This window comes from Panthera leo, chromosome B1 (assembly GCF_018350215.1).
Source record: "Panthera leo isolate Ple1 chromosome B1, P.leo_Ple1_pat1.1, whole genome shotgun sequence".
Classification (NCBI taxonomy): domain Eukaryota; kingdom Metazoa; phylum Chordata; class Mammalia; order Carnivora; family Felidae; genus Panthera; species Panthera leo.
The window spans coordinates 120,685,748-120,697,683 of NC_056682.1; the positions used below are offsets into that span (position 1 = coordinate 120,685,748).

The following is an 11,936-nucleotide window of genomic DNA, read 5'->3' on the forward strand; positions in this document are numbered from 1 at the left end:
AGTGGTAAAAGTTACTCAGACAAACCTATGTGTAACTTTTTTACATAAGTATTAAAATACAAGCCATGTGCCACCATCTCTCACTAAATCCAAATTGGCAGTTTTCCATTTTTCCCTCTAGAATTTGGGAACCAACAGAAGATGAAAAAGTATCAAATGCGTAAACAAATGTTTTATGGTGGTTAAATAACAAACATGATGCTTCAGGGAACTTAGGGAGTTGACACTCCCTAGTCACTTCAAGAGAGAACTTTCCAAAGGACAGTTTCCTAAAGTAGTCTTCCTAGCATGGAGAGGTCCGGAAATGAGTAGAAAATCCTGGTGACTCACTTGATTCTTCCTGCCAATACACACGGTCTCTGTATAAACAGAAGAGAAGGGAATTCCATTAGAAGAGGAGGGTAGGAACCTACCCTGTCAGCACCATGATTTTTCAGCTCTTTACCCACCCCCGCCCCCTTGGAAATCTCAAAAGTTGCTCTTGGCATTTTGGGGACCTCTCAAGAGCCACATCCAAGTATTAATAGCCAGATGCATAGGTTTTTAAAATCAGTTCGCAGGGGGCACCTGGGTGGCTCAGTTGATTAAGTGTCTGACTTTTAATTTCGGCTCAGGTCATGATCTCACCATCTGTGAGTTCGAGCCCCGCATTAGTCTCTGTGCTGGCAGTGTGGAGTTTGCTTGGGATTCTGTCTCTCTCTCCCTGTCTCTGCCTGTCTCTCTCTCTCTCTCTCTCTCTCTCTCTCAAAAGTAAATAAATAAACTTGAATAAAGTAAAATAAAATTAATTCACAGATAAATCCATGTGGTTTTTTTTGGGGGGGGCACGGTATGCAGAGATGGCTTGGCTTACTATATAGTCGGTTGTAGCTTTAAATTTGTAAGATAATTACAGTTAGATAAAAGGTCACTGACTACTTAATTCTGTTTTAAAATATAGGCGCAACAGCTGCAGCCCGGAAGGAGGTGATAAGGAACAAGATCCGAGCAATAGGCAAAATGGCCCGAGTGTTCTCAGTTCTCAGGTGGGATCATCGTACCCGTATTTCTGTTTTGAATGTGCTTATGTGTCACTTAATAAGCATTCTGATACTTTAATCTCGTAACTTATTTTACTGGAAAATATTTGCTTTTCCTTAGGTTTTTTTTCTTTTAAATGGAATTGTTCATTCCTGACTATCTTAGTCAAACTGAAATATACCAAATTATTTCTGTAGAGAAAGCCACCAAATGGACTGATTCCTGTTTTGTCATCCTGTTCGCTGCTGGACTTTAAAACACAATAGGTTGAACTTGCAGTGATATAGGGAAGCTGTTATAATTCATTTTACTTTTCATTCTGGCTCTGTGGTAAAAGATGAATTTATCAGGTACACTTCACTAGATTTCTAGGAAATGAACATTTACCATAGAGCTTGTTCATGTGAACATATATTATTCTAATGAATCATGGAGAGAGAAAAAATAACTATTTAATGTTACAATTCACATGTAGTAGTTATTTTTTAAATAGATCCTGAATCATGTTATTATTGATCTGGCGTTTAGAAAACAAGTATTTTCCTAAAGAGAATTAACTACACTTTTCTTTATATATAAATTCTATTATCTACTCTTAGATAAAACAAAGTAACTCATACTTCTCTTAAAAAAAATTTGCTTTGAAATATAATATGTTTATATGTGAGCCGTATGTGGTCAATTCACAATTACTCATCTACAAGGGTAAATAGGAATACCTTGAGAAATAGTCCATTTCCGTGTTGTATGATTCATAACCTAAGTTTTGCCAATTTTTTGTGTCAATTTTTCCTCCCAGAGTAGCTACATGGGCCCTTTTGATTTCTCTCCTTGCTATTTCTAATGCACTCCTGGTAGAATCACTAAAGAATAACTAAACAGCTCGATGCCAAAAGCAGGGAGCCATGACAAAGATGAAAAGCAATATCACTCTTTCTTAAAGACACCAAATCAAAGCCAACAATAGCTCTGTGTTGGCCAGCCAAATTCTGCAAAGTCGTGTTAAAGCTGAAAATAGAGCATCGTTGCCCCCCTCACAGCCTAATGAATGAGGCTGCCTCTGCTCCAAGGCTTTTTATCCCTGACCGAATTTTCAGGACTCCCTCATTCATTCAGTAATAAATCCAATAAAACTTAAAGCGCTGATTAGGTACCTTGAAGAAGAAAAGCAGTACAAGGGGATGGCAAGTGGGAGATGAGACACTTCTTTCAGTATGTGGCCAACAAAGAACCTTCTGAATTAATAGCATTTGAGTGGTAAGTGGTGTGTGTGGGGGGGTGATCTTCATGAAGATACAGAGGTAAGAATGTTTAAGGCAAAACTGCAAAGATTCTTAGAAACCAGCAGTTTTGAGGACCAGCAAGGAGGCCTGTGTGGCTGGGAAAGTGTCCCATGGGGGCAGGAAACCATGTGAAGATCATAAGCTCGACAGCTACCTCTCCATTGTCACTTGCTTGTTTACCATGCCTCAGATTTACAAATAAACACTATTTTATTTTTGTCATCTGAAGGGGAAGCAAACAGCTCCAAAATTTCCAAGTGAAAGTATATTTAAGGAAAAAGGAGAAGCCTTTCTTAATATAAAAATTTGGTTTCCATCTATGTTAGTCTTCAAACCACATGAAGGTGGGAGGGGCCATGCTGGAGAATCATAGCTACATCTTAAAATTGCAAAGTCCCTGCAGTCCGCTGCCTATGGATACCTAAGATGTATCCGTCTGAGAAATGGTCCATTTGCACCCCGTGATGATCAGTGACTTGACTGAGATTGCACACATTGATGGAAAATACAAACAAGGTATATTTTATTGCTTTCCTATATTAAAAGCATCTATACTAAATCTGAAGAATGAAGGGGGGTCATAGCCAGAGAAAGCTTAGTAAGTAAGCATCGTAAGTAATGACTGGGTATTCAATGTGTACGATACACTGAGTTAGGCACAACAAATACCGAATTGGAATGACAGACACGTTGACAACAAACTAAGTTAAGACAATGAAACGTGTGCTAAATACATGAAGGGATGCTCTCCTGTGGAAGAGGACAGGGCTCCATGGAGCTCTTCTGTTCCCTGAAAAAAAAAAAAACATTCGTGAAGAGGTTGACAGTGAAGACGAATACTGGGAAGGATAGGCTGGATGCCGTTAGGTGCTGAATTGTGGTAAAGGCATGCCTGAAGGCTAAGAAGTCATCAAGAATACAGTCACTGGGTCCTAAAAGCAATGCTTTATGGGCACTTGCTAAGTGCCTGGTGTCAGGCCTCGTGGTGCATGCATTTGACAGTAATCCACACGGCAACCTTGCAGCAAAGCACCGTGTGCAAACTCAGTTAGTGAGCAGTACTAGTGAGTGTCTGACTTGAATGATATGGTCAGTGAATCCTGAGAATTCAGAAGAGCTGCGTGGCAAGACATGAAGGTAAGTGAGGAATCTAGGGAAAAGTGGATCTGAAAATGTTTTTGAGTCCAGATCCTGAAAAGGCTTGCATAGCACGGTAAAGTATTTCGTTTTCTGTGTGTAGGCATTGAGCGTCATGGGATGCTTTTCAAAGGATGAGAGGCATGCTTTAACCCATGTTCCTGGCAGTGTGAAGACTGATTAACATGATGACTAACTGATGTCAGGGGGGACATTTTGGAAGCCACTGAAATAATCCGAGCAAATTAGGCCATAGGAGGAAAGATACAAAGGAAGAGAGAAATGAAAGGAATTTGCGAAGCTGAAAGTTTTAAAGTGTAATGAATGAATGGGAATGGTGGTACAAGAAGCCTGATTGTGAATATGAATGCAAAGAAAAATATATGTTCATTTCTTTTTTTTTTTTTTAATTTCTTAAATGTTTATTTCGAGATAGAGAGAGAGCGCACACAAGCAGGGAGGGGCAGAGAGGGAGGGAGAGAGAGAATCCCGAGGAGGTTTCACACTGTCAGCATAGCACCTGACATGGGGCTCATCTCACGAACATGAGATCATGACTGCAGCCGAAATCAAGACTCAGATACTCAACCAACTGAGCCACCCAGTTCATTTGTTTAGAGATACTCCCAATTTCCAAATCCATATATTAGCATTTAAGATATTTTTTCTTTATGTGACCTCTACTGGTTTGACAACAGAAGCCTGAAAAGGTTGCAATACCTGTATGAGGGTACACAACGATTTGTAAACATCTCAAACCTAATATTTTTAAACTGCAGTAAAGGATATAGAAATCTAAAATATGGATAACACTGCCATTCTCCATTCTATTTTCCTTTTACTCATTCTTTTTGTAAATGTTTTTTTGAATGGGGACTATGTACTAAGTGCCGTTCTGGTTTAGATACTTAAAAAAACAAGAGAATAAATAAACTGTATAGTTTTTCAGGGGTCATAAGTGCTTTAGATAAAAATAAAATCAGCAAGGAAAGATAGGGAGAATAGAAGGTGAATATTATTTTAAGTAGCTTCTAAAGGAAGTCCTCACTTAGAGGGTGATGCTTGAGCAGAGATTTGAAGGCAGGGAGGTAGTGAGCCATGCAGATACTGGGGGGATTTCTTTTTGGGGTGATGAAAATATTTTAAAATTGGTTATGGTGATTGTTTCACAACTCTGCGAATACACTAAAAACAATTGATTGCGTCAGATGCTTTAAATGGATGAATAATGTTGAGATGTTAATTATACTCAATAAAGCTGTCTTAAAAAGAGAAGTGGTAAGATCCTGAAAATACCGTGAGGGCTCTACCCTCAAGGTGTGCTGATTGAGTGAAGGTGCAGGGGGGTAGAAAGAGAGAGGATAGGAGTGAAGGGGTGATGCGTTAAGCTTAACTAAAAGATGAAGTTGAAGAAAGGCTGCAGAAGTAGTAGGTTTGGGGGAATAACTTTTGAATTCTGTTTGGGGGGGCGGCGCTTGGGTAGCTTGGTCAGTTGAGCATCTGACTCTTGATTTTGGCTCAGGTCATGATCTTACGGTTCTTGGGATGGAGCCCCGCATTGGGCTCTATGCTGCTTTGGATTCTCTCTTCCTTTCTCTGGCCCCTCCCCTGTTCGTTCACTCTCAAAATAAATAAATAAACTTTTTAAAAAAGAATTCTGTTTGGGTCACCTTAGACATCTTCGTAAAAATGTGGCATTGGTAGTTCTACATATTGTAAACATTGTGTGTGTGTGTGTGTATATATATATAATAACATTTTTTCAGATTATGTAGGATTACAGTTTCTGCTATGTGGAATTATTCTGCTATGTGTATTATTCCCATTTTATGGTTATTTAATAATTGTTATTTATTAATAAGTCAAAGTGATTAATAGTGCTGTGGCTAATAAATATAATCGAAATGATGATGTCCGTAAGACTGTAAAACAGTTGTCACGATGAGCAATACAATAATGTCATATTAGCAAATCCGTGGGGAAAGAGACTGTTGAACAGAAAAGGTAGGAAATGTTACCGGTTGCTTTACTGTCTGGTTGTCATTATTTGTGCGCTCATGATGTGATGTCAAAATTACTTAATAGGCCCTGAATGTACCTGCTAGGTGCTGTAATCCATAAACCACGGAGTTTTTTAAAATCTCTCTTTTATATATATATATATATATATATATATATATATATATATATATACACACACACACACACACTCTTTGGTGTTCTCTCCCAAGAGAAGTCAGTTGCACTTACTTGGGCTGAGCCTTGGCTGGAAAACTTACCTCAGAACTCTCCATGGCTCATTTTTAACATATTTAACATATCAACAGAGGGTGCCCAGCAAACACTCTATATCCTGAATGCCTGCTTGCAAAATGTGAAAATGTGAATTCAGGACTCCGAAGAGGCTGAACTTGCACAAGCATATAATTATAAACTCTATCAGAGCAACTATGCTTTGACACATTACTTTTATATGAATGTATAAAAATATACTATGTTTAGGAGCTCCTGGGTGGCTCAGTCGGTTAAGTGTCTGACTCTTGACATTGGCTCAGGTCATGATCTCACCCTCCGTGAGTTGAAGCCCCAACTCAGGCTCTGCACTGACAGCATGGAGCCTACTTGGGATCTGTCTCCCTCTCTCTTTGCGTCTCCCCTGCTTGCTCTCTAACTCTGTCTCAGAAAGAAACATTTAAAAGTATATACGTACTATGTTTTAAGGAAAATAAAATCCGGAGAGCCTAGATGTGACTTCTAGTATGCATTTCTCCCCCTCTGCACGTCTTTTCTTTCTTTTTAAAGAAAACAAAAGTTAATGTCTTCTGTCCCCTTGTCCCTTTCCAGAGAAGAGAGTGAGAGCGTGCTAACGCTGAAAGGCTTGACTCCCACGGGCATGCTCCCCAGCGGAGTGCTTTCTGGAGGGAAGCAGACCCTGCAAAGCGGTAAGCAGGCGCACTGGTATCGGTAGGACTGTGTACCCGGGCATCTCTGTCCAGGGTGTTGTTAGCCTGATTCATTCATCCATTTGAACTCGGCCTTGGCCTTGGTCTTCAGTTCTCAGCGGGAGGAAGGGCTGAAACCCCACATCAGTCTGACCAGTCGTGTCCGACAGAATAGCACCCTCTTCCCTGGAACGCAGGCTTCCCCCGCCGCCCGCCATCCACTCATGTACACCCTAACCGCATAGTCAGCCCCCGCCTGGAGACGACTCACTTAGGTTTGTCTACACACGTGATAGCGTGGACAGCTTTGAGCCGTTATGTTGCTAAAAGCAATTTTTTTTTTATGACGCTTTTGCTAAATGTTCTGGTTAGCTGTCTGATTGAAAAAATAAACACTCATATAAATACACATCCGTTACCGTCTAGCTTGTAGTGGAGAATGGAAGAACATTAAACAGGGTGATTTTGCTACCTGCTTGAGTAGAAATTGGGAGTCCTATGTGTCTTTTCTCTGATTTCTCCATCCAGAACATAAGAGACTGAGTATATATAACCACATTTTATTTTTAGAAAAGAATGAAAACATTTCCTTTAATGTAGAGATTTTTATTATTATTATTAAAATGTGTAGCTTTCTGGACGAGTGCTGTCCAGTAGAAATTTTTGTGATGATGGAAATTTCTGTGTCTGTACAGAGGCCACTGGCAACATATGGCTATCGGGCAGTTGAAATATAGCAAGTACAAACCAAGGAACTGAAACTGATTTTTTTAATTTTAGCTAATTTTTATTAATTTGCTTTCAATAGCCACATGTGACTAGTGGCCACCACATCAGACATCACAGTTACTATATATTCTTTTATGTTTGTTAATTTTGTCTTGCTATTTTAACTAATCCTACCATTAATTAGAGTCAAATTTTAATAATACTTTATGAAAATTTAGATTAGATTTTAAATCAATGAATAAAACTCAGTAAAACAGAAATACGCTATAACATTTTGAAAACTAATCTCAGCCTCTTGCTTATTTTTCCATATCTTTCCCCGAATCTTTTTTTGAGTGTGTGTGTGTGTACTTCCCCCCCGCTCCCCATCTTTACCCCTCAATCTAGAAAATGAATCTATTCTTACGGTTGGTTACTTGACTTAGGCACACCCCTGCTACATAGAGCCATGTTCAGCATCACTATAATTTTCTTTATTTTCATATGAATTTATTCCAAAATCAATGTCTTAGTTCCCACAAAAAGTCACAAATTTGTAAATGAAGATAGGAAAATACATCCAAGTACATTTCCCCTTGATTTATATCTAAAAATAATTTTGATAACTTAAAAAAACAAGACTTCTCCCACCAAAATAAACATGCTTTCTAAAAAGTGAACAGAAATGAATCATTTATATGCACAAAATGCACAGCAACCTACCTAATTGACTGAAATCTGCATAGTTTCTGATAAGCACATTTTAAGGTACAGCAGGTGTATTATCAGAAACTGTGTGCCACATTTGCTTTGAAAAGATATATTTAATAATGGGCAGTGCATATTTCTGATATGTTGGTGCTGGTGCGGTTCCAGATTTTTTGCTTTATTTTTGAACTTAAGTTATTTAAGTTCTTAAAATTCTTTGTTTTGTTTCTAGATTTTCACCTGTATTTTAACTGAGATTATTCGGTTTCCTTTTCTGTTACTTTCTGTTAAATCCAATGGTGCATGTTGTTCTGTGTTGAGCTCTCACACACACAAACTCACACACATATAATAGACATAAGGGTTGGGACCCCATTAGTCCTGAGAACTTGAAAACTCACTATATATTTTAAACCACATACATTAAAACAATTTCAAAATCCACTGTCTGGATTTCAAATTGTCAAAAAGAAGAAACTGCTTAAAGCTTTACTCTTTAGCTTTTCTCCATGGTGGTAAACATTTTACATTTTTATCTTAAGGGATTTAGAAGGCACTGTAAGAAAATTGTAGTGCACATTTGGCTGTTTCTCTAGTCTTACAACTTCAAATTATAAGAAATATGCAAATTAAAGTCAAGGGGTAGAATTTTAATATTAAACATTTTGGAGTTACAGAGAAGTTTTGCATTTTAGCACTTAATTAGGGAAATATCAACTAGCCTTAATAACGTGGAAAGGCTCATACATGTGTACTAGTGAGAATACAGAGGCTAACCTTATTATAAAAATTGCTGATAAAGCAATGGGCTTTTAAAGTGTTGCCTCTGAAATATGCTGAGGTTTCAGTATTTAAACTGCCTCTTCTTTAAAATGCTGATAGAATTCTTACTGCAACTGACATGTTACCAGTTGATTATAGCATTTCAGGAATTTCATTTCCAAAGATGGTATTCCGGGAAGGAAAACTGACTTTAAGTTGGGTTGCCTGGCAAAGGGAGTCCAGACTCCATACATCATTGCCTCCATTTTCCCCTTCTCCTTCACCACTCTAGACATGCTCGGTGTTTGTCTTTGAAGAGTTACATACACCATCAAGTTGTATTTGATGCATTGATTGGATTGTTCCTCTGAATTCGCGCACACGCAGACACACACACACACACACTCCACTTTTCCGCTGCACTAGGAATCTCGCTATTTAATATTGAATAGTGTGAATTATGCCACTGATGTTATGACATTGCTTCGAGGTCTGCCGTTTTGTCTGGCATTTTAAAATCCTAAATCACCAGGCATAGCAGTGGTTTTATTGTCCTTTCTGTGTCAGGTGTACATTTTAGAGTAACCTAGTCTCTTACCAATTCCATCTAAATAAAAGAAAACTGTCCTGTGTTCCTCAAGGGTTAATCATTTTGTCATTTATTAAGGAACAAAAACCAGTTCACTCAGATAGGTGTATCCAGCTCATAAAATAGACTGATTTTCGTTGTGTTTTTCCTTTCTTTATACCGTTTCCGTTTTGTTGTCTGTGCCAGAATCCAGCACTTACAGGAACATTAATACTCTGAGCTCCCTTGAACGTCACTGATTTGTTCTTAGAATTAAAAATCCTCTGCTCATTTTTCTCATTCATTTTGCACCCCCTTTCTTCTCTTCAGCTACTGTTGAGGCTATTGAGGCTGATGAAGGTAAATTGGCCAGTCCCCTTTCTGTTGTACCTGCAACAGATAAGGGCTCTGCTGGGTGTATTCATTTTTTTTTATTATTTTATTATTATTATTATTATTATTATTATTATTATTATTTTGCTGTAGCTTGTACAGAGTGTGTGGGTGTTGGGCTAACAGTTGTGGCTCAGTATTAACCAAAATGTTCTTGCTTTAAAGGGGAAAATGTCCTTTTATGGTTTGTTTGTTTGTTTTTTTTTCCCTTAAAGCTATGTTTGACTTCGTATATACAACGAACCTAGTATAGTCACAGAAAACCAAAGGATTATATATCTTGAACGATGTGGGGTGGGGGTTATGGCAGCTGTTTCGACAAATATCGCATAAAATAATATTCCTTGAGCTGAACCATGTCCCTCCCTCAAATCATTTTCAGTCAGCACTGAAAAGGAGAGAAGAAAAATAGCTTTATTAATTCTAGTCTTCAGAAGTTTCTGGCAAAAAAGAAAAAAAAGTGTTCATTTGAATAGTGCTTTGTTGTAGTTCAACACTAATTTATGTCTCTAAGAAATATCCCAACATGAGACAGCTGTGCATGAGATCAACAGTTCTGTGAGTCTTACAAATTTTGACCTACTGGTATTTGTAGGACAGTTAGCGCCAGCAAGATACTATAAAGAGTTCAGAGATACCCAGTGGCTGTGGCAGTGGCCATTACGAGAACAGTGATGATCCAGTCCTCACTCAGCGGACTGTTGACTGTCTGCTTTGAATCAGGTACTGTGCTAGGTGCTGTCGAGGACACCAAGAACTGTACATCACCCACTGTGCCCTAGCACTACTCAAGGACAACTGCATTGACCCTCTAGAAACTACTTTTGAATTCAAGGGCTTAAAAAATACACAGTTATGAGAGAACTGCGCATCAAAATCGTTTTTAATGTTATCCCCGCCATACCCTCTGGAAATTTTTTTTAAAAAAGAATAATTTGAAGTTCCCCTTTAAAACAAAATTCTTCAGTTGTATTTTGTTCTTGCAAGATCACTTTTTATTTTTCCCAAAATTGTGTGTGGATGGTCCTTTGATAACGATGTGAAAAGTGCCACTTTAGACTGTTGAATTTGCATATGATTTGGATACAGTAGGGGAAATGATAGCCCTGTAAGAGAAAATACAACTGCTTCCTAAATAGCAGTGAATCGACTGCTATTTACGTGGGAATTCTCTATTCCTTTTGGCAAATTCTAATCTGCCGTGTGCATTCTTGTGGATAGTTTGGCTGTTTTCTGTGGTTTCTGTGACTCTGTGTTGTGTTAAGTATACTACCAATGTAAATTGCTAATACCCATTGTCTGACCAGCAACTACAGCAGAGCACGTTCTTCGGTACCAGGGTAGACAGTTTGAGTAGAGATGGAGCCCCATTCCGAACACATCCATCGTTCTAGCTAGATTTTGAATCTCTATGCTCTCAGCCTATTGGCTTTTAAAACCTAGAGCCTCTTCATTTGCCATTGAAATTAATAAAATCGTTCTGTAAATTACCACGTTTGACAAACTTTTGCATTTATTCATTATGATGAAATGATATTCACAGTGGCTTAGAAAAAGAATAGAATACCACTCTGTGCCACTATTTTGTCCTTCAAAATAATTGCGTTTTCAGGGTGGGTGCTCATTAGACAGCTCTATTATTTTGCAATTTATTACCAATTTAGAGAAGAATTAAAGAGGCTTTGCTTTGGGCCTTGGTCTTTCCCCATTTCCCCATCTTCTTCCTCTCATAATTGACTAATCACCATTTTGCTAACCTTTAAAGTGCAGAGGGGTAACACACTATTTCTCATCATGTAATGAGTTTGGAAGCAACTGTGTTTATCTTTGAAGACTCTCATCCATACTAATAAAAGGCACTGCACATTTCTGTAGAACTGGCTGGCAACATTTCAGCTAGAAACTACTTGCCTTCCCACCCCCCCACCCCCCACCATATAAGGTGGGGAGGATAAATGTACCATGAGATTGTCCTTGATCAGCCATGGAGATGCAGCCCAGTTCAGCACTGGTGATTGGCCCTTCGAAATCTGGCTTGCACATCACAGGAAGTAAAGCAAACTGATGTCATTGGTTGCCCATTTACGTACTTTATTCTCAGCTCACTGGTTGGTGCATGCACTGACTAAAGAAATCTTTAAGTTTCTTGCACAAATGCCTTGTCTATCTCGGGAGCACACTAAGGGTTAATTAATGAAAAAACTCAAATATCCATACTGCCTCTTGAGAATTCCATGCTTTCACTGAAAAGGGCCCAAACCAATCCTGTCATTTTTGCTGAAAGTTATGAAAGGCATTTTCCCCTTATTCTTGAACCGTTACTTTACTTATATCTATACTGATCCACTAAGAAAGAGTTTTTCTTTGATTTAGGCAGTAACGGATACCAGGTGAACATCAGTTTGATCTGAACAT

General features: G+C 38.5%; 1 protein-coding gene across 2 annotated transcripts in view; it reads left to right on the forward strand.

Annotated features, from left to right (window-relative positions):
* PPP3CA (protein phosphatase 3 catalytic subunit alpha) overlaps positions 1-11,936 on the forward strand; it is a 325,261-nt gene that overhangs the window by 309,907 nt on the left and 3,418 nt on the right. For both annotated transcript variants that reach the window (XM_042935821.1, XM_042935820.1), the window contains exons 11-12: positions 941-1,025; positions 6,285-6,382. In XM_042935821.1, the coding sequence (XP_042791755.1) occupies positions 941-1,025; positions 6,285-6,382 (183 nt within the window). The remainder of the gene's footprint in view (positions 1-940; positions 1,026-6,284; positions 6,383-11,936) is intronic.